The following is a 24401-nucleotide window of genomic DNA, read 5'->3' on the forward strand; positions in this document are numbered from 1 at the left end:
TGAATGCACGCTAGCACAGTTATGTCTCCAAGCAAGAATTTTCAACTTCCAGGTCTAGTGCAGACATATCCATAAAGTGGTTCTCCCAGGTCGGGACTGAGCCATTGTGGTAGAGCACTGTAGGGGAAGCTTGCCTATGCTGAACCTCTTCTAAGGATAAACAAAGGACTTCAGTTTCCAAGGATGTCAGTCTATATCTTTCACAAACATTAAAAAATTCATTCACAACACTTAAAAAAAAAAAAAAGCAAATTCCTTAACATGAAACTCATAACACCCTTGTGCCACTTAACTGCAGTTACTCTCCTGAGTGAAACATGAATGAATAAAATCTGGGGTGAGGCATCAATCATAATATTGCCAAACTTGTAAGCAAAAAATAAAATAAACCCCAACCATAAGTATTAAGTTAATGAGGGAGAAACATAACTCTGAGTGTATTTGCATAGAAGCAACAATAATGGCTGAACAAAGGAGAGATTAGGGCTACATCTTCACTCTCAAAAAAGGATTTTTTTTTACTATGGGATAACTAACACGTGTTAGCTATCCCACTGTAAAAACCTGAGGGGTAAACGAGGCCAAGGGTAGCGAAGGATATAGTGCTGACCTCACCTCGCTACCTTACAGTAAACACTACAAGTGCCTTGTCTCCAGTAGGACTTTCCAGCTATCTCATTGTTCGAAAAAACCCAACCCATCAGTGCCAGTGAAGACAGAGCCTGCAAGAGAGGAGCAGTGTTCCTGACATTCCTGTTAGTAAAAGCAAGGATTAAATGACCAAACATGCTTTACATCTAGAATAATTGCGTTCTGCTGCCAGTGGAAAGTTACAATAGTTGGTCTCCTATTGCTAAGGCTGTCTCATTCTAAGTTCCCACAATAAATCAATATTCTCTAACCCTTAAATATATCGTATCCCATATACAAAGCTAATGAGAGCTGCCATCAAGAAACCACTGCTCCACAACTGCTTTCAGCACCTAGTACAGCACCTAGTAGTATAAATTTGCCAGAAGCTGGGACTGGATGACAGGGGATGGATCCCTCAATAACTGCACTGTTCTGTTCATTCCCTCTGAAGTATCTGGCACTAGTCACTGTCAGAAGACAGGATACTGGGTTAGCTGGACCACTGATCTGACCCAGTATGGCTGTTCTTATCTATTAACCCTAACTGAGCTCTCTCTAGGCTCCTGGGTCTGAATAGAGAAAACGCTTGAAAACAGGCTGAGCTCTACCTTACAGAGAGAAGAGGGGGTTGCGATGAGTAACAAAGTAATAAGGACAGTAAATGAATTACTGTGACTGGGGCTGGGAAGGTTATTGCAAACCAACTTTGTTTCTTAAATTGGGATCTGGCCTTCTTGGGGAGACCGCATTCTCTTTTTTGTAGGCCCAAACAAACCCAAGGAAAACGAGAACAAAATATTTCTCTCTCTCTCTCATTTACTAAAGACTTGTTGAAACTGAAGCCTACTATTAAATTTTACTAATACTAACTACTCAGTGAAATATTCCACTTGTACCGAGCCCTAACTGAAAATCACCCAACAAGAAAGCAAAATGAACAGGCTGCCCTGTTGGTGTTGAGAAACACATCCAGAGTGAAGATGAAGACCTTTGCTCCCTGCATTCTGCCTCTCCTCACCCTTGGCTGAAATCCTGGCTACTGAAGGCAATTAGATATTTGTCATTAACTTCAATGGGGCCAATATTTCACTCTCCATTTTTGAAACCGCTTGTTTGCATTAGGCCTGAGATGTTTTAGGAGATATTTGCAAAAGTGCCTGAGGGATAGAGGAAAACAAATCCCGTTAAACTCTCCCCCTCTGTACTACAGCCGACAAGGTGGGAGAACCTCACTCTACCATGCAGGGCACTTGCAGGAAGGTGTTTTCCAAGCTGTACAAATTTCTCCCTTCATTCTACAGTAGGTCTGACAAATTCTGCAAAATGTATTGTGCTTTCTTTTTCTTCCCTGTCCCTTCCTTATTTAGCTAATCTTCTCCTGAATTTTTTTATTTTATGTTTACCCTCTTCCATTTCTCTTCTCCTTATTTCCATTTGGTTCTACTGTGGCTTCCCACATCTTTCTTTTCCTTCCTTTTCTTCCTCTCCATCCCACTGCTACTGTTTAAATGCCAGGCCTTCCTTCCTCCCACATCAGTTTAGGAAAAACAGAGAACAATGCAAAAATCATGAATTTCATTATCTTATTTGTACCCCTTTCTCCTGAAATATTGAGCATAATGCCAAAACAGAATCCCAGATATGAAAGCTCACACAACAATGCCTCTTACTACATTTTCAATGCAATCATCTTTTTGGCACTCTTTTTCCCTCCTTTCATTGGGCAGCATCCCAAATGTCAAAATATGTTTCATGTGCTAATATAGAAATAATCCTGTTGCTATTGCATTACAATGGTGGTCCTTATCATGCAAATGCAGCACACTTCCTCCCAGGTGTGTGTGCTGAGCGTGTGTGCACCTGCCATCCCAACTCTTCCCTCCACAAATTAACTCTGGAGCAAACTCTCTGAGACCTGTGTAGATTATGTGGGATGTTCTGATGTTACAGCTCCATGTACCAGTGATCATGATATCTCTCTGCCCTTTTATCTCCAGTGGCTTTTTTCAGCCTAATAATGAATAGTATGTTTATTTGGTTATATTTTATAATAAAGGGGGTGGATTATCCCAAAGGTTTGCTTTCTATCTGTAAAGTTTAATGTACCCCAAATGGGAACCCAACCTGAGTCCTAATGCAAATGTAAACATGTTGCAATACAAAGCTTGCCCTCTGGGAGTCCAGGTGGTAGGAGAGTAATAACCATGGGAAGAAGCAGCCAGGGACGAGTTTCTAAAGGAAACAGGGTTTCCTCAAGTGTCTGGCCCTTTTCCGCAATCCAGGCCACTAGCAGCCTGCATGCTATATTGTACATGCAACCCCTGCAAGGTTTGATCTGACTCTTGCAGTTTGGTTCTCCAGGGACAGATCCAGGATCAACCTTTGAATAGGTGTTGGGAGACTTAATTCCATGATTTGTAATCAGCTGCCCATTTAAAAAAAAATATAAATGTTACATTTTGTGGAGGTGCGTGGGAGAGCCCCAATTATTTTCTTTGGGTTCATATTATTATTGCAATTTTATAATGAATATTCTGTCAATGAATATTCACTGTAGCTCACTGTACACTGAAACAGTGGGTTTGGGACATCAGGGGGCAAAAGACCAGGCTAATCTCTGCTACAAGTCTACTGTTGCCACTGCCATTACTGGGGGTGTGATCTCTCACTCTTTCTGTATCAATTTATCATTATTGTTTGAGGCGGTTGTATAGGTTCTTAGAAGACAGGACACAGAGATTCTCAGTCTCATCTCATTTTGTTTTGAGATTATATCCTAACACACACACACACACACATTATATAAGTGCACGCTCATGCACACACACACACACACACACACACAATATAAGCATATAATAAGTATTTCTCAGTATATAAATTTTAATGTATTGCTTCCAGCCTATGATTAGTAGAAGGGAGTGTTGGCTCATCTTATTTATAAAGTACTATTTATATTGGTAAGTGGGAGGCTACAGGAAGAGACACACTGATGAAATAAGTTACATAACAGAATTCTGTAAATTATAAATCCTTCCTAATGCTTTCCCCAGACATATGCTACTTCTCCTGTGTGTTACTTTCTCATCATTACTGATGCAACTAATTGTGTAGGGTACAGATCAGTAATGCTGTATATACAACTGGGATGCATAAAGCTAACTTATCCATAAAATGGTATATTGAAAAAAGTATGGATTTGTGAGTGTGAATTTCCTCTTACTCATCTCTTTGTAAGTTCTCTTTTATAAGACTGGTGAAGGAAATGCATTGGTGATCGAGTTGGACTTTCTTCCACAACATGTATATGATCAAACATGAGATCAAAGCAACAATGCTTTGATCAGATATAATCCAAAATGTAGAGCAAATGGCTGGAAATGTATCCACATTGATTGTGATATTTTAAAAACATATTCTAAAATCCCAGAAACTTCAGTAACCCTTTGCCCCCAAACCAGGAAGGATGTTGAATCCGGCAAGCACAGTCAGAACCCCTGTTTTAAACAGGGAGTTTGTATGCTGGAGCTGTCACAGTTCAGGGCCACTGCACCTGTATTTCCCCTCAGTGGTCCAGCACAGGCAGCCACTCAGCTTCCAGCTCCCGAGCTGTTGCCTGTCTTGGGTGGAGATGTGTCTCTGTCCCTTCTGACCAGGATATTCCCAGGCTGGACAGCTGCCTTTCCTTTACTGTTGCATATAGTGTTGCTCTAGAACAGGGGTCAGCAACCTTTCAGAAGTGGTGTGCCGAGTCTTCATTTATTCACTCTAATTTAAGGTTTCGTGTGCCAATAATACATTTTAACGTTTTTAGAAGGTCTGTTTCTATAAGTCTATAGTATATAACTAAACTATTGTTATATGTAAAGTAAATAAGGTTTTTAAAATGTTTAAGAAGCTTCATTTAAAATGACATTAAAATGCAGGGCCCCCGGACCAGTGGCCAGGACCCGGGCAGTGTGAGTGCCACTGAAAATCAGCTCGCGTGCCGCCTTTGGCACGTGTGCCATAGGTTGCCTACCTCGGCTGTAGAAGAAGAGTTCTGTGTAAGCTCATCTCTGTTTCCTTCACTGAGTCATTCCTAGCACAGAGATGTTACCCTAGGACATCTGCTCGCTTTCCCTTCAGAGATGGATAACTGTGTAATTGCCATAGCTGTAAATTACCAGACAGCTCTTTCTAAGCAAGCCTTCTTTATTTTTAAGGTACAAAGCATTACAGAGAAAACATATTAAAAACTATAAAAGCCTACACACATGCTAACGTACTGTCAGGTGATTAAAATTTTTTAATCTCAATTAATTGTGCTGTTCAACAATAATAGAGTACCATTTATTTAAATATTTTTGGATGTTTTCTACATTTTCAAATATATTGATTTCAATTACAACACAGAATACAAAGTGTACAGTGATCACTTTATATTTATTTTTGATTACAAATATTTGCACTGTAAAAAACAAAAGAAATAGTATTTTTCAATTCACCTAATACAAGTACTGTATTGCAATCTCTTTATCATTTGCAGTAGATAATGCTGCCCGCTTTTTGTTTACAATGTCACCTGAAAGTGAGAACAGGCATTTACATGACAATGTTGTAGCCCGCATCGCAAGATATTTACATGCCAGATGCGCTAAAGATTCATATATCCCTTGATGCTTCAACCACCATTCCACAGGATGTGTGTCCATGCCGATGATGGGTTCTGCTCTGTTTCTTGACTTTAGCAAAGCTTTTGACACGGTCTCCCACAGTATTCTTGTCAGCAAGTTAAGGAAGTATGGGCTGGATGAATGCACTATAAGGTGGGTAGAAAGCTGGCTAGATTGTCGGGCTCAACGGGTAGTGATCAATGGCTCCATGTCTAGTTGGCAGCCGGTATCAAGTGGAGTGCCCCAAGGGTCGGTCCTGGGGCCGGTTTTGTTCAATATCTTCATAAATGATCTGGAGGATGGTGTGGATTGCACTCTCAGCAAATTTGCGGATGATACTAAACTGGGAGGAGTGGTAGATACGCTAGAGGGGAGGGATAGGATACAGAAGGACCTAGACAAATTGGAGGATTGGGCCAAAAGAAATCTGATGAGGTTCAATAAGGATAAGTGCAGGGTCCTGCACTTAGGACGGAAGAACCCAATGCACAGCTACAGACTAGGGACCGAATGGCTAGGCAGCAGTTCTGCGGAAAAGGACCTAGGGGTGACAGTGGACGAGAAGCTGGATATGAGTCAGTGTGCCCTTGTTGCCAAGAAGGCCAATGGCATTTTGGGATGTATAAGTAGGGGCATAGCGAGCAGATCGAGGGACGTGATCGTTCCCCTCTATTCGACATTGGTGAGGCCTCATCTGGAGTACTGTGTCCAGTTTTGGGCCCCACACTTCAAGAAGGATGTGGATAAATTGGAGAGAGTCCAGCGAAGGGCAACAAAAATGATTAGGGGTCTGGAACACATGAGTTATGAGGAGAGGCTGAGGGAGCTGGGATTGTTTAGCCTGCAGAAGAGAAGAATGAGGGGGGATTTGATAGCTGCTTTCAACTACCTGAAAGGGGGTTCCAAAGAGGATGGCTCTAGACTGTTCTCAATGGTAGCAGATGACAGAACGAGGAGTAATGGTCTCAAGCTGCAGTGGGGGAGGTTTAGATTGGATATTAGGAAAAACTTTTTCACTAAGAGGGTGGTGAAACACTGGAATGCGTTACCTAGGGAGGTGGTAGAATCTCCTTCCTTAGAGGTTTTTAAGGTCAGGCTTGACAAAGCCCTGGCTGGGATGATTTAACTGGGAATTGGTCCTGCTTCGAGCATGGGGTTGGACTAGATGACCTTCTGGGGTCCCTTCCAACCCTTATATTCTATGATTCTATGATTCTGCTCGATAACGATCCAAAGCAATGCGGACTGACGCATGTTCATTTTCATAATCTGAGTCAGATGCCACCAGCAGAAGGTTAATTTTCTTTTTTGGTGGTTAGGGTTCTGTAGTTTCCACATCAGAGTGTTGCTCTTTTAAGACCTCTAAAAGCATGCTCCATACCTCCTCCCTCTCAGATTTTGGAAGGCACTTCAGATTCTTAAATTTTGGGTCGAGTGCTGTAGTTATCTTTAGAAATTTCACATTGGTATCTTTGCATTTTGTCAAATTTGCAGTGAAAGTGCTCTTAAAATGAACAACATGTGCTGGATAATCATACGAGACTGCTATAACATGAAATATATGGCAGAATGCAAGTAAAACAGAGCAGGAGACATACAATTCTCCCCCAAGGAGTTCAGTCACAAATTTAATTAACACATTATTTTTTTAACGAGCTTCATCAGCATGGAAGCATGTCCTCTGGAACAATGGCTGAAGCATGAAGAGGCACATGAATCCTTAGTGCATCTGGCACGTAAATACCTTGCGACGCCAGCTACAACAGTGCCATGTGAATGCCTGTTCTCACTTTCTGGTAACATTGTAATTAAGAAGTGGGCAGCATTATCTCCCGTAAATGTAAACAAACTTGTTTCTCTTAGCAATTGGCTGAACAAGAAGTAGGACTAAGTGGACTTGTATGCTGTCAAGTTTTACATTGTTTTGTGTTTGAGTGCAGTTATGTAACAAAAAAACTACATTTGTAAGTTGCACTTTCATGATAAAGACATTGCACTACAATACCTGTGTGAGGTGAATTGAAAAATACTGTTTCTTTTGTTTATAATTTTTATAGTGCAAATATTTGTAATAAAAATAATATAAAGTGAGCACAGTACACTTTATATTCTGTGTGGTAACTGAAATCAATATATTTGAAAATATAGAAAATCAAAAATATTTAATATATTTCAATTTGTATTCTATTGTTAAGCAGTGCGATTAATTGTGATTAATTTTTTAAATCGTGATTAATTTTTTTTGAGTTAATCGCGTGAGTTAACTGTGATTAATGGACAGCCTTAGTTAATACATTTACCAGAATTCATCCCAACTCTCACATGAGCTCTGGCAAGTGCAGTCTTTTAATACCCACTCTGGGAGCATCCTTGTGGTTACACAAGTTCATCATAGCTTCAGCTCACAACAAGCACACAGTCTTATGAGACTCTAATAAGCCAAGTCCCTCCATTCTTCCCCACAGGACTGGGGCCATGAACCAGGGGTCCTGTCTGTTTGCTGGAACAGGAAGAAGGCCCTGAGGCACATTAAACCCCAGACTTTTATCCAAAAATCTTCTTTGTCTGTTGGTCCCAGGAGAATCCAGTTTGAATTAGTATATGCATATCTTCCTAAGGAGGTGTCTAATGGAGGAAGTACATACGCATCCCCTCACACCCCCGTCCCTACTAGAGAGGGTATGTACAGTGTCACAACACCACATAAACAGGTGCATTTGTAATTGCACTCCAAAGGCATTAACCCTAAGTCAATAAGGTTTAAAGTAACTCAATAAAGCTTATCTTAATATCATAAGGTATGTTCAGTATATTATAGCATATTGCCAGTCTGTCAGAAGGGCAGAAGGGGAATAGTGTGCATAGAAGGGAGGCACAGAGAAAACTTTCCTTTGATTCCAGGTATCAGGAGAACATATGCACCTTTCGCTGAATATTTTACCTACACATTGGATCAGATAGACATGGATGGGGATAAAGACTGCCTTATACCTTATACTTTTATACTACTTTTCTTACCATAACTAAAATAATTTAAAGATGACTGCACATAATAAAGGGAAAGGTGCTGGTTCAGGATAGATGCACCAGGAACATCAGTCACCTGTTTTGTGCACATTCTTTAAAAGTCAGATTAATAAATCCTGTTTCTATCTATTCAACAACAAAAGATAGTCAAACTATTTACCACTTTTCAGTACTGGGCAGAAAAATGTCACCTTTTCTGTAGGGCCAGATTTTACGAGTTTGTTAATTATTAAAATCCAGGGGGATATTGCCAGCAATGAAAAGAAAAAGCTTCTCCCTTCCTGGTAGGATAATGGGAGTGCAGCAGAGGAGGTGTGGATTTCGAGATCACAGCAAGCTGTGCTTTATTCAGAATTTTACCCATAGCATTTGAAACATGTTCTGTAACCACATGGGAACCATGGCATGAGAGGAAGATTGTAGGAGGGAGATTGTATGGTATAACAACAAAAATCAGCAGAAAACAGAAAATAAATTTCATATGACATAAAGGAGATATGACACAGTTGTGCTTTTAAAAGGTTGTTACTTATAGAAAAAGAAACACAGATAATGAAAAGCATTTCTTTCCTTGGAAGAGAAGAAGAATGAGCAATGGTAGGTAGGTGGGAGGGAGTGTGTGGGCTGTGTGAGGCAAAGTACATTTGGAGAGAAAAAAATCCCACATAATGAAAAAACAATGAAAGCAAAAGAGGAGATGGTTTTAAGTTACCAGGCCCATTTTTCTCCCAAAGATAAAGTTAAGACCAACTAGATGTCACACAGGAGTTCATACACAGGGTGGTGGGGGAAGAGATGAGACAAGCAGAAAGGACTGCTAAAAGTCCCTGAAACATTACCACTGCTGTCTCTTTATAACAACTCCTTTCACATCCACCACTTTCTCTTCTTCACAGTTAGAAAAGACAAGATTGGGGAGGGGAGAGGAACTCAGCTGCAGGGTATTGGAATTGGAATTTAGGGTCTGATCCAAAGCCCACTGAAGTCAATAAGAGAGTCTCCATTGACTTGAATGGATTTTTGATCATTCCCATGAAGTCTTTTATTTATGTACAGTTTTAGCCTGAGTCAACAGTGACCAAAGGAAGCAATTTGTTATGTATCTCACCATTGGCAGGTAGCCTATGTGAAATGATTTAGGGGCTTTAGTGCAGATCCCAGCAGACATGATCACAAAATCGAAAGTATAGATTCATATATTCCAAGGCCAGAAGGGATCACAGTGATCACCTAGTCTTTATCTCCTGTAAAGCACAGGCCACAGAACTTCCTCCAAAATAATTCCCAGAGCAGATCCTTTAGAAAACATCCAATCTTGATTTAAAAATAGTCAATGATGGAGAATCCACCATGACTCTTAGTAAGTTGTTCTAATGGTTAATTACTCTCAGCATTAAAAAATATGCCTTATTTCCATCAAAACTGTAGGGTTGGACGACTCAAAGTCATAGACTTTAAAGGTCAGAAGGGACCATCGTGATCATCTAGTCTGACCTCCTGCACACTGCAGGCCACAGAACCTCACCGACCCACTGATCAGGGAAGCCGAGGAATGAACACACACAGAAAATAAACTATCCTCAACCCCCCTGAGATGGTCTCCTTAAGGTCAAGGTGAGTCATATTAATAGAGCAGTGAGAAGAAACTTGCACTGCCACTGACTGGGCTGGTTGGGGCTTGTTTTCTGGAGCATACTTGAGTTCCCAGAGATTACTTGGATACTTTTCACAAAAACTCACATTAAAAAAAATATTGTAGAAGCACGTTTCACGCATTAAGACCCTGGGAACGGTGTGGGCATGATCTCACACAAAATGTCAATCTGGACTGTCAGAAAATGATTCTATTTAACATTATTTCATATTGAAAAGTAGATAATAAGGAAAGAGAATTCTCCATTTTTTCCATGTTAGTGACTTAGGTACTGCTTCATCAAAGCCCATAAGTTTATGACATCAATGGGACTTAAAGGTGCTTAAAATTAAGCATGTGCTTAAATGCTTTCCTGAATAGAAAAGGACTTAAGAAGAACTTACTTAAAGTTAAGCATAGGTTTAAGTACTTTTCTAAACTGAGGCCATAATGAAAACAAAGCTCCTGCCCTCCCCCTTTTTAAAATCTCTGGCTACCACATACATTTCTGCTGCTTCGCACCTTAGATTTCACTAAAACCATTTTTAAGTGGTGTGGAGAACTTGTGTTTTTATTTTTTAATTAATTCCATGCATTTTTGCTAATCTTGCCTCTCCTATGTCCAAGAGGGAGCATACTTGATGTGGAATATTTTAACCTCCCACCAAACAGCATTTCTATTGTGAGTTTTAGTGTTCTTGGAACTAACAATGGACTTTGGGTCTGATATATTCAAAGGGCTCCATCAGAAGAAGTCAGCACCAGTCCTGGTAGTGTCTCAGCATAAAATCCACCTGAGTGTGGGGTTTGTGGTGGTGCAAGGTGTTTAGGTCCACTTTCTGACAGGTACTAAGCAGGTACTGCCCCCATAAGTGGAAAATTTTGGCCTAAGAGAGGATGTGGCAAGAGCTGCGGCAGGATGTGCTGATTCACTGTAGCTTTGAGCAGTCATCACTTAGCCTATGAAACTCCCTGCAGAAATTAAAGCTGCCCTCCCCAATGGACACCAGGTAACGACAGTAACGGAAACAACACCTGGCTTCCCCTAGGTCAGAGTGGATCAGGCTGGTATGGAAAGGCACAATTAGCATCTTCTTGTGCCAGAGGGTCTGAATTCGTCCTCCTGTCTATTCATTACTACGGTCAAGAATATGACATTGTTAATAATAACCAATGACCACCATCTCAGATGAGGTGTCCGAGACAAGTGCAGGACAGGAGGACAAGGAATGAGGGGAAATTAATGAGGGAAATTCAGAAGGATACTTTTGTCACTAATCACAGACAACAGAGGAGACATAAGTTAAAAAAATTAAAAGCTGTAGCCCTAGGCATCTTTTACTAATTTTAGGTTATTTTTTTGGTTCAGTGAGTTATGATTCACTATTACAGCTGTGAGGTTCTGCAGAGAACAGGGAGAAACAATTGTTAGCTTAAATCTCAGGCAAGTAAGACTCTAAGTACACCATTCTCTTTTATGGAACAGCATTTCTTTTACAGATTTATGTCAATTCACCAATCTAGAATCACTTTACTATACATGTATCAGTGCTGCCATCTCTACAATTTTCCTGTGACTCTCATGACATTTGGAGTTTTTCTTAGAGCCCTAGATGCTGACTGATCTCAGCTTTCATTTTTAAAAAGAGGTTTCTCGCTCTCTTGGCTGCAGAGAAAAGTGTTTGAAAATGTGAACCCTAAAAGCTGCAACAAAGGCAACTAAAATTAACCTATATTTTATTATTTTTAACATCTCCAAAGTCAAATTGTAAAAATCCCAACATTGTAAAAATCCCAATGTATTAAAGCCCATCAGATGAGTTTTTCTTGCACACTTGGGGTTGGTGGTATTGAAGTCCAATGAAGCCCTGAGTAAGAGATACAGCATAAACTGCATGTAGAGATTACGGAGATTTTGGCTGTAAATATTCATACCTAAGGCTAAGATTTTGTCATGATTTTCTTAGTAAAAGTCATGGACAGGTCATGGGCAATAAACAAAAATTCAGGGAAGCCATGACCTGTCTGTGACTTTTGCTGCTGCAGCTCCATGGTTTCCCCCACCACCATGGTGGCTGGGAGCTGTGGGGTTCCGTCTCCGCTGTGGCAGCTGGGAGCTGCAGGGTGATCAAATTTCCCAAAGAGAAATTGGGACACCCCAGCTGCTCACCTGAGGCATCCCCCCTGCCACCACAAGAGGCTGTTGCCCGTCACTTGTCGCTACTGTCGCCTGTCGCCGGAACCCTGCCAGGGCCCCACTGGCTGTCAGCTCGAGAGTCCTGGAAGCCATGGATTCCCTGACTTCTATGACCTCTATGACATAAATGTAGTCTTATTCATAACTAACTCCAGGAGTGGCCCTGGGTATAATCAGGGTGGATTTGTGACTCTGAGTATCAAAATTCCTCACAGGGCACCTTTCTTATCCCAAAAGGAGGGTAATTTACTGCGGCCGTGACGAGGGTGCAGGTTACTTTTCCCAGTCTGTCCAGCTGTGTGGGCTGGCATATTGGGGCAGAGCCTGCCTGCTCCCTGCCCCTTTTTTCCCTGGTCCCAGTCACTTTATGCGTGGGAGTAGCAACCACTCTCTGAACAGGGCTTGGACTCAAGATCCTTACATCTTCACCCCTACTCCTCTGCATTGGTATATGACAGCTACGAACAATCTAGTGCTCAGTTAATTCAGTTAAAAATGTAATTACCTGGACAATATCACAATGGCACTGTAATACTCTGACAAGATACAGACAGACAGAAGTTGATCAATCTTGGTGTTGCTAGCGAGCCAAAAACACCAGTGAAATCTATGCTTAGTTGATTCATGGCCTCTCGGATGAACCCACAGAACAAAAGTGACAGTTAACAAACTAGGTTCTATTTGTAGCTTTGCCATCCATTTACTGGGGAATGGCCGGGGAGCGGGGGAGAGGCGGGGAGCGGAGTAATAGATTTCTGTATTTTCCAATATGTAGTTTGTTCACTCTTTGCTCCCAACTGTTCTTCCATGTCTATCATTTTGGTGGCATGACTGACTTTAGGGGACTACTCGTATGCTTATTAAGCATAGTGCTTAAATGCTTTACTGGATCAGGGCCAGAGTGCTCAGCATTTTGTAATATTGAGACCAATAAAATTAAGAAGCAAGAGAGTAACTGGAATCCATTTAGCTTAGGCCACGGAGTCCCAGGCCAGAACATGGCTTTGCTGTCACAAGGGGAAAAAAAAGTTCAGTAACAAATTCTGCAAACTAAGATTTCTGAAACCTGAACACAAGGCCACAGACTGTGAACACTATCTAGAGTTCCAGGAGAGAAGAAGCCAAAGGACAGGGAATGACAGACACTGATCCTGGATGTTGCTGAATTGCCCTGCCTACACTCGGAAAACATTTAATGATTTCCTAGTATTGCTAACAACAGTTATGCTCCACTGCTATTAGCCATAAATTCTGAATTAGAATCTGACAGATATTCCTGCTTCCCTGGAAATAATAATTCATTAGAAACTCTTTTCACCTAATGTAAATCTAGGGAAAAGTTACACTAGAGTTTTCTGGCTACTGCCACCAGTTCACAGTTACTCCCTTCAACTGGACACATTTAACTTAATCTAACCTAATTTAACATAATCTGGTCGATCATATTCTGCTAAGCGATTGTCACCTTGGTATCTCAATGCCTCCCAAAATTATGACATGTACACATGTTTTCAGTCTCCTTATTAGATGCTTTGGCTCACTCTCCTGTCTGAGTTGTTGCTTGAGTACTCTTCCTTTCCCCCTCTTTCATAGTGCTCTGCATAGTAATCAGTAACATGTTTCCTCAATTTCCACAATAACAACATTTTTCAAATAGTTAATTTGCATTATTATGAATTTTTACTTTGGGTCCCAGCTGTTAAAATATTTTACAAAATGTTATGACATTCTCACAAAGAATCTTCAGAATGAATGTTTGAAACATTAGCCAGCTCTAGTTAGATAAAACTATTTGATTTTTAGTTAGTTTGGGTCAAATCCTGCTTTGATGTAAATCAGTTGAAGTTTTGCCACCGATTTCAGTGGCAGAAGCAGTGGGCTCTTGTTCTTTCATTGTTGTTTTGTGTTCTGACCCAGCACAAATGTAGATTAAATATATGTTATACTATTTGAGTTTTTTAAATTATACACTGAATGTTTTCTTTGGTCTTAAAAACACAATCTATTTTGAGTGCTGCTTTTAACTCAAAAAACACATTCCAAGCAACTTAACATATCTCCAAAGTTGTTTCATCTAGCAAAGCTCTATCCACAAGCTACTACCTCCTCCAGTATATTGACACTTTGCTTCTCCATTATCTGAAACTCCTTAGGGACTTTAGCCTTTGTGAAAAGAGCTACAAATATTAAAAAATGATGATTTTAGATTCTCTGTGTCACTTTGTAATTTTTTTATTGAAGTCTTTTTAAAGCAATTCTCAGTCTTAATTTTTTGGTCATAGTTCTCAATTAAATAATAATGTAATTTTGGATTGGGGGGTTGAAGATATGGACTTCTCTATTTTCTGATGCTCACTCTTCAGGGCTTAATGTCAAAACCCTCTTTGAGGATTTACAAAGACTGATTTAGGGCTAATTTCACATGCCTCGCTCATGTTAAATTTTACTCACCCTTGCATAAATACATATACAGTTGAGTAAGGCTTGTGGAATATGGCACTTAAGGTTCTAATTCAACAAGGTGTTTAAAGAATGTATGTAATTTTGAGCATGTGAGCAGTCTCATGGAAATTAGTGATTTTAGGTGCTTTTGTTGGTTTGAATCCTGAACATTAGTGCCCCAGTTCAGGAAAGCACTTAAACATGTGTTAAAATTCACCCCATTCAGGAAATCATTTATGAGGACTCAACTGGGACTTTAACACATGCTTAAGCACTTTCCTTATTTTGGGCCCAGAAAGTGGAGAAAGGAGAGAGGAACAGAAATGTGTTTCTCTGAGGATCAGTGGTTCATTCCGACACTGTCTTACTTGAGGGTGGTGAGTTCCGTAAGTGAGGGCTGGGTGGCCTTGAGATAGCTCTCCCTTCGTGCTGCAATCTTTGGCGATGGCTTTGGGCTGGTGTCTGAGTCCCCACTATCATCGTCCCCCATGGCTTTAATGTAACTGCCACTGCGCATCCGCCGGCATGGAATCTCGTCATCTTTGCCTCGCGGAGCATACCCGGTCCATTCATCTTGGGGAACCTAGAGTAATAAACACAATTCACATATTCAGTATACCTTCTTCTGTAGCAACAGTAAGATTAGAAAACAGTAAATTGCAGCTGAGCTTTCATTGAAAGGATATATGACTCTGATTTTGGTTTTCTAAGTAAAGCCCTGTGGCTCCAGTACAGTTAACATATTTGCAGGAAAGAAAAGGGTTAGCCCTTTGCATGGTACAGAGGGGACAAATCTAGATTCGTGAATCAGAATCTCTTCAAACACGGTGTGTATGCGTTCTGCTCTGAACCCAAACCTAGGGTTTTGGTTCAGGATATATTCCACACCAGAAGGCCTTACTTTCCATTTCCAGTTTAGATGCATGTTAAATGTAATGAAGCAACATATATAGCTGTGTGACTCTAAGGCTGTTTTCTATGTACTGCACCTTTTATAGTAAAGTGAACCCAACAGTCTGCCTGCAGGGATGCTCCCTCTGAGTTTCAGAAGTTCAAAATGGCTGTGTGTTCAAAATCACACCTATACACCCCTCTCTCTCTTATGGTGACTTTATATTTGTTCTTTCTCCTTGTTATTTCCTTGAAATTAAAATAAAAATTGTCCAAACATTATATTTTCCCCTTGTTTATAGAAAACCATAACAATGAGAATGTGTTTTCAGACAATTTTGGAAATTCCATGAGAACAGCTGCCTAGTCCATGCCTTGCCTCCCATTGCTGTTGTCCTGGGGTTACTGGACATCATCTTGGCCCGGGGAAGTGGAGAAAACACGTGCCTGAATAACAGCAGCAGCAGGAACGAGAGCAGATGTGAAGTGGAACAGGGTTACTGTAGGAGGGGTCCTGCAGTCAGTTCTTTTACTGAAGCACCCCAGGTTTCCCAGAGTGGTGTAATTTGAGTAGACTCTCCAAAATCAAAAAAGCAAGTAGGCAACATTTTAAAGAAATAAAGTACCTGTAATCTTTAGTTTTCCCACCTATTCTTTTCTCCTTCCCTGTACTGAGATCAACATATAAAGGCAATTTATATGGCTCACACAGTGATCATTATATGTTATACTAAACGGACACGGTCAAATTTTAGGGGTCAAAATTTGATCTACAACATTTGAATAGTAGTGTCCCCCTAATAGGGATTACAATTTGTAGTCCCTTTTCATGTGGAAATTGGTGCTATATAAATTGTTAAATGTGATCCCACAACACACAACTTTCAGTGCAGCTTACTGAGTGTGCATTGCTTCTTATATACTGTCTCCTCTTATAGGACTCATGCAGCAGTTCGTTTAACCTGTCATAACAAAAACTCAAACATTTACCTAGTTGTTTGTTAAATTTAAATTAACATTCAGTTGCTGACTTCCCACAACCAGGAACATGACAAGTCCTGAAGGCAGATAAGCCCTTTCAAATGTAACTACAGCCAACGCAGGTCAAGCTTTATGGCATACGAACTCTGGCAATGTTGCTATAAAACATAACTCAACAAAACACTGCACCAAACGAAGAAAAAAGTATTCCACAGACCCCAAATGATTATAATTAGCCACCCAAGCTAGTTGCAAACTGGTGCAGTTTTTGGTTCCTTTATTTTTTTTCCTGTCTCATCCAGGACCTCATCAAATCCTGAATCCTTTCTTCACAACATTTCCAAAATTCATTCCTTCTTCCCTCCCTACTGCCATGACAATATTTCTTTTTTTGGTAACTTCATGCTGACTATTGCAGCTTTTTTCCTTTTGACTTCCTCCTTTCTCATCTCTTCTTCCTCCAGTTCATCATCCTTCTCTGCTACTATTATTGTGTCATCATCTTACTGGAATTTCTGCACTGGCTCCTCCTCCTCTTCTGTATTAAGCTTCTGTTTCTCTTCCAAAGTACCCCAGGGGTGCAAATCCTGGCCCTACAGAAGTCAATGGGAGCTTTGCTATTGATTTCAATGGAGACAGGATTTCACCCCATAAGTCTACTCTTGCCTATATCTCTCCCATAATTTCTTTTTACCACTCAAGCATCTTTCCTGACTGCTCCTTACTCCTTTGCACGCTTCTTTCTTCATGCCTTCTTTTACACCCATCTATATCCTTGAAATAATTCCCAGTAACTGTCCTGAAAACTCTAGTTCTGTGAAGCTTTACAGTTCAAATGACCACACAGCACACTGAGTTTGTTTTGTATTGTGTTGCACTCTATTGTACCTATTAATGCCTCAGGAATTTACGCTCTTCAGAGAAGAGACATATTTTGGGTTGGACCTAGTTCACCTATTAAACAATCCCACATATATTTACATTGCCATATGAAAACCCCCCCACACATTTAAATAAATCTCTCTTCCACCCCTCTCCTTCTGAATAACTGGTGGGAGACTTCAGAGGAAGGTACTTTCAGCAGGAAGTACCTGCTAAAGGGAAGGTGGGCCACCTGGAGATCAGGAGTTAAGAAACCAAACAAGAACTGTAAATTAGGCCCAAATCCAGCTTTGGTTTCATATTAACACTCCAGGGACTGATTTAGAGCTGATGCCCTGAACATGATACACCTAACTCCAAATTTGGAGTTCCAGTTCATGCCCACTTCTTGGATGGGTACATTTGTACATGTACATATCTTTTGATATTGGCTTTGACTTTGGATCCCCAGCCTATAGAAATAGGGAGTATTTTTCACTTTTTCACCAGTACACTTGTGACACACACACACAAATCTCCTTTTCTGCTTAGATTCTTGCACTGTTTCCAGGGTAAATAAAATAAAATGCGTGCAGTCCATACCCTTAGCATTTCTCAAATACACCTAGGAGCATGCAAAATCACCCCCTCCCGTTACCTCCTGTGTTGGGAATAAAGAGTTGAGTTTCCAAATTGTTCATAAAGAAGTTGACACAAGATTAGTAAAATCAGGGCTTGCTGACATCGTGAATGAAAAGTTGGGACACCTCACAAGAACTTTACAACAAATAAGAAAAGCTCAAGAAAAATAGATTTCTAGTCACCCTTAGGATAAAGATTATTTAAAGTCTTATTATGTCCAGTACATCTGAATGCTCTGAGGAAACATTTACCTCATAAATCTCTTCTGTTTAATTTCCATTCATTATGTTTGATTTTAGTATCTATGTTTACCTTGTTATACTAAATTAATTAAAAACAAATTATACTGAATTAAATTAAAAACCTATGTTAATGCAACATTAAGGCTGAGACTTTTAATTGATCAAAAGTTTGGGATTTCAAAGTTAATACACATCACCCATATTTCAGCCAAGTGGAGCGCCTGTAGTTTTTGCAATACTGTATGTATTGTTGGATGTCATGTTTTAGTATTTAGCTGTAATATAGATGAGACATAGTGTTGTGGGAACCATTACTCTAACAACACAACTTAAGAAATTCAGTGTCTTAATGCATACAGTGCCTTTTGTAACAAAGATTATCCAAGTGGTTTAGATACTACTGAACAAGTTTCCGAAACTGGTTGGAATGGGTTTGCCACATAAGCTCATACTTACATATGCACAAATGCGGATCCTGTCCAGCTTTGAAAATTTAGCTGCGTGTGTGCATGTGAACATAATGCATCAGATCATAATTCAGAAGTCTAGGCTCTCCTAGCTCAGTGACACAGGTTCATTTAGTGAAAAGCAACAAACAACCTTGTTAACATCCGCTTTGCTGTTGCAGAACTACTGAGATGTGAAGGTACAGACTGAGAATTCAGCAGGCATCACAGACAACTGGTTGCTGCTGTCTGAACAATTCCAGAATGGGGGGAACTTGCTGGTGTGAAAATATGGAGGTAGAAAATTTCTAGTACCATTACTACACGGAGGCTGGTAGGGAAAGTCCATATTTGACAAAGAAAATGACAATATACATAGGTACTGGAACTAGGGGTGCTGGGAGTGCTGCAGCACCCCCTGGCTTGAAGTGTTTTCCCTCATATACAGGGTTTGCAGTTTGGTTCAATGGCTCTCATCATCCCACTATACAAATTGTTCCAGCACCCCTGACAATATGGTAAGGGAAAAAACTGAGCTAAACACAGAGTTATGTGATAACTCAGAATGCAGTACCACAAAGAGAAGTCTAATTTCAATTCGTGGCATTTGTGAAGTCAGGTTATGATACATACTATTCAAGCTTCAGTGAACAAGGAAGTACAAAGACAATTTCACAAAAATAACCATTCATTAAAAAGAGGTGGTACTAGTTACAATTTTTTTTTTCTGTGCTGAATGCTCTATAGTTTGCTTAGCTTGCTTGCAGAAATCCGTTTAAGCCGATTTTCATTTTTGCTTTGCAGGTATCAATTTTCTAAGAGAATATTATAATATTATATTACGCAGGACCTGATTCACTACCGCCTTACTCCAGTTTTATGATGGAGTAACTCTATCTATTTTAATCATGTTACACCAGGGTAAAATTAACTAGGAGTCCTTGTGGCACCATAGAGACTAACAAATTTATTTGGGCATAAGCTTTCATGGGCCAAAATCCACTTCATCAGATACATGGAGTGGAAAATACAGTAGGCAGGTATTAAATACACAGCACATGAACAGGTGGGAGTTGCCTTACCAAGTGGGGGGGGTCAGTGCTAACAAGCCAATTCAATTAAGATAGAAGTGGCCTTTTCTCAACAGTTGACAAGAAGGGGTGAATACCAGGGGAGGGAGAAAACACTTTTGTAGCGCTAATGAGGCCAATGCAATCAAGGTGGCCCATTTCAAACAGTAGACAAGAAGGTTTGAGCATCAGCAGAGGGAAATTACTTTTTGTAGTGACACAAAGATACAACCACATTTGCTCCAATCCCTCAGAGAGAGACAAACACCTATAGGATCTCTATCAAGCATTCTTAAAACTACAATACTGACCTAATGAAGTGATAAAACAGATTGACAGAGCCAGTACCCTTCTGGCTCTGTCACCTACTACAGGACAGGCCCAACAAAGAAAGTAACAACGCCACTAGCCATCACCTACAGCCCCCAACTAAAATCTCTCCATCACATCATCAAGGATCTACAACCTATCCTGAAGGATGATCCCTCACAGACCTTGGGAGATGGGCCAGTCTTTGCTTACAGACAGCCCCCAACCTGAAGCAAATACTCACCAGCAACTACACACCACACAACAAAAACACTAACCCAGGAACCAATCCCTGCAACAAACCCCGTTGCCAACTTTATCCGCATATCTATTCAAGGGAAACCATCATAGGACCTAATCACATAAGCCACACCATCAGGGGCTCATTCACCTGCACATCTATGAATGTGATATATGCCATCATGTGCTAGCAATGCCCCTCTGCCATGTACATTGGCCAAACTGGACAGTCTCTACGCAAAAGAATAAATGGACACAAATCAGACATCAAGAATTATAACATTCAAAAACCAGTCAGAGAACACTTCAATCTCCCCGGACATTCAATAACAGACTTAAAAGTGTCAATTCTTCAACAAAAAACTTCAAAACCAGACTCCAACGAGAAACTGCAGAACTGGAATTAATTTGCAAACTGGACACCATCAAATTAGGCTTGAATAAAGACTCCGAGTGGATGGGTCACTACAAAAAGTAATTTCCCCCTGCTGATACTCACATGTTCTTGTCAACTGTTTGAAATGGGCCACCTTGATTGCATTGGCCTCATTAGCACTACAAAAGTGATTTGGGCTTATGCCCAAATAAATTTGTTAGTCTCTAAGGTGCCACAAGGACACCTTGTTGTTTTTGCTGATACAGACTAACACGGCTACCACTCTGAAACCTGTCAGGGTAAAACTGTATCACAGTGATGAATAAGAGCATTTGCAAGGGGAAAAAATGCTGATAAAGTAGTTGACATTTAATTTATTATTAGCTATGTCTCTATAACACCTTATATGAAAGGATCTCAAAGTGCTTCACAAACATTAATAAATTAAACCACACAATCCCCTTACATGCTAGACATTATTATTATTCCCCCTTTGCTGATGGGTAAATTGAGGCACAGAGCATGTAGGCCAATATTTTCATACTTCGTATAAAGTTAAGTACTGTGTTGATTCAGATACCTAAGCTCTAAAGTAAGTGATCTAATTTTCAGAGCTCATTTAGAGAGTCCCCATTATGGCTGATTCAGTATATATTTACACGTTAACTTTAGGCATCCAAATCTGGTAATTTTGGTAGAAGTGATATAAGCATAGTTTTAAAAAATGAGTTTGTGGCAGAGTGGAAATAGAACCCAGGAGTCCAGCTGAGTCCCAGTGCTCTGTCCTACTAGACTAAACTCCTACTACATATCAGATCCTTATTTTAAAAACTCAACAACATTATATGTATTTCTTGTATTGCCACTTCTACACATCTTTTTAATATAAACAGTAATTTACGAAAAGTATTTCAAATCCATGCCCGGTTTTGTTTTTTACTTATTGCCTCTAGGCTCTTAAAGCAAAAAGCTTCTGGGGCTTAGCAGACTGATATCATCTGCTGTCAGAGAAAAATGTTTCAGATTCTGGGGAAAAAACATATATATTGAGTACTTAGAGAACTAAAAATAAAATTAACTATATATAACCAAATATAAAACAATAATATTTCCAAGCGCCTTATTATTACATTCTCAGATACAGTGTCACATATTACAGTGCTGTGCATCCAAAAGCACTGGGGAAATGTTGAGGAAAGGTGGCTATGTGAGTTTTCAGATCATATTTTCTGATTGGGAGGTTTGCTCAGCTCTTGCAACTTTTGATGGCCAGCATGTATCTTGCAAGGTGAAATACTATGCTGCATGTAAGTATGTGTAGATAGTGGCTGTTGTCTTTGAAGATGCAGGGGAATAAGATCTATATATCTTAGAAAGTCAGCACCTTCACTTTTCTTTAATGTTTAAGCATACTGTAATTTCCAATTGCCTCAACCGTATAATTTTTTCCAGCATTAGGAATATTATACTACAGCCTAACTAAATTAAACCAGCCTGCATCATACAGAGTATTTTTACTTCCAGAAGAGAGGGGGAGAAGGAGGGACAGAGATAGAAATATAGAGAGAACAGTGGAAAATAAAAGCCAAATCCAAAGAACGTCCCCTCTTTAATTAAAATCTCATTTTTATTATCAAGCTGTTAAACAAAATAATATGGAGACTAGAGGCATTTTATTTTGCAAGTGGGCTTTAATAAATTTAAAGTGCGATCTTTCATAGTGATTTTTCATTCTTTACAGAACTAATAATGAAGAATGTGTTTTAATTAAACAAAGAAGTCTGATGAAATAGAAAACAAATGTAAGGAAGGAAAATAGCACCTAACAGAGGCCTCAGAACTGGGTCAGCTAATGAAACACACCACTTCCATTATAAGTAATCACGTAGAAATATAATGTTCCTTACAAGTATGAAAAATAATATTGACTATGGTTTCTTTCTTTCTGCTCAAACATCAGCTATTAGATTTACTGTACATAAACAGACCATACAAAACACATACAGTCAATAGCCAATCCTTTCATTGGTTTCAGTTGCATTTGCTGTGCCATTTACATGCTCTGATCTTTATCTAAATTTACTTTGCTCTGAAAGAGACTAAATTTATCATTAGCAAGCTTGCGGTGACTGGTAAATTTCTTTTCGTATTCTTTTTGTGCAAAAAGCAGGATTTTCCTTATGTATATTTCTGGGTCCCCAAATAAAGAAAAGACAGGTATATAGTGGCACTCAAGTGCTAGATTATTCATCTCTAATTCACACATTGAATGAAATTTGAAATAAACTCCAGCATGTGAGGATAAAAATATGGATTTTATTCAGGTTTTAAACAATAAAAAAAGAATATTTTCCTTTCTGTTGCCTAGAATGTTTGTTAACTTACCTTATTAGATGAAATATCAAACAGACTGTCTTTTTGGCAAATTAAGTTCATTATTCATCTCAATTTTGATTTGGTTTACTGCAGCTGAGAGCATTAAGCTTCTCCCTGTGCTTTGCCAATGCAATGTGGGTGACTGGAAGTAAACACAAAAGCTAGAGGGGAGTGGCTGGCCATCACTCAACAGTAGACTCGAAACTTTAGCTTTCTATTAGTATGCAAATACTTAATGAAATGAAATCACACAGCTAAGAACAATACTTAATGATTGCTCAGTGCAGATTTTCAAACCCATGCAATTTGGTTCTCTTAGCAGTTATTATGGCTATTTTGTATGTTAGAGAAAATTCAATTGCCCTCTTCCACTTTCTTGGTCTATTCTTGGCAATCATGAATACTGAATTCTTAGAACAATAAAAATGAATATCATAGCATCCTTTCCATGTGCATTTTTTTTAGGAGTCAGTGAAATATGCAAAAAAGGAGGACTTAAGATATAATTAACACTATATGTTTTACTGTATTTAAAAATAACCTTCAGCAGTTTTCAGAAAAGCAGATATATAGGTTATTTCCATTTAGAGAAAATCAAATATCTGCAATATCCTTGCCAACATTTGTTTCAACTTGTGGGATTGTAGCAATCAGGTTCTATTTTAAAATCAGTTCATTTGACTGAAATATCTGCATGCATCTTTACATGGGGAGAAACTGTTATTAAGTTCCGAACAGCCAAGACCAACAAGACTGAGTCAAACTGTTCTTAGCTTAGACCAGTCTGCCCGCACTGGGATAATGCAGTTGTGGTGCTTTTTGATCCCTACTTCAATCTGGGAACAAGATGCTTAATTTAAAATAGCAGAAATATTCCTTACTCCTCACCCTGAAAAAGAGAAGCATCACTTTCAACATTCATCTCCAAACTACTGTACATATCTCCTTAGAAATGAGCCAACATTGTAGAGTTCAGACCAGATTTATATCTGGATCCAAACTGTCACCGAGGATGGGGTTGTCCAGAACAGGGTTTGGTTTGGGCCCATTATAGAAAGACCCAATCCATAAAATTCAGATTCGAACATCCCCAGTGTTCATGGTGACAGGAAGGTATCAGATTCAGGGTTCTGAGATAGGACCACATCTAGTCTATGTTTTCTCTCTGGAGTTGGAGTTGTTACCAGGTATCAACTTGAATGTCTTAGATACAGTTTCCACAAACACATCTCACAGCTTCTAAGGTAATTTATGATGGGATAAGTCAAACTGCTGTATTTAATGGCCCCTTTCTACTATATACTAGCATCACACAGTTGAGAGGAGGCATAGATCCAAGTGACAGAATTTTATACAGAGTGGTAAACATGCCGTTTGAAT

At 39.6% G+C, this 24401-nt stretch overlaps 1 protein-coding gene across 8 annotated transcripts in view; it reads right to left on the reverse strand.

Annotated features, from left to right (window-relative positions):
• Positions 1–24401, reverse strand: part of DLGAP1 (DLG associated protein 1) — a 634484-nt gene that overhangs the window by 165119 nt on the left and 444964 nt on the right. For 7 of the 8 annotated variants that reach the window (XM_048840362.2, XM_048840361.2, XM_048840359.2 and 4 more), the window contains one exon: positions 14956–15170. In XM_048840362.2, coding sequence (XP_048696319.1) covers positions 14956–15170 — 215 coding nt within the window. Of the gene's footprint in view, positions 1–14955; positions 15171–23030; positions 23144–24401 lie in introns of those variants that run through there. The other variant, XM_048840365.2, reaches the window with a different exon arrangement.

The sequence above is a fragment of the Caretta caretta genome, chromosome 2 (genome assembly GCF_965140235.1).
Source record: "Caretta caretta isolate rCarCar2 chromosome 2, rCarCar1.hap1, whole genome shotgun sequence".
In the NCBI taxonomy this organism is placed as follows: Eukaryota; Metazoa; Chordata; order Testudines; family Cheloniidae; genus Caretta; species Caretta caretta.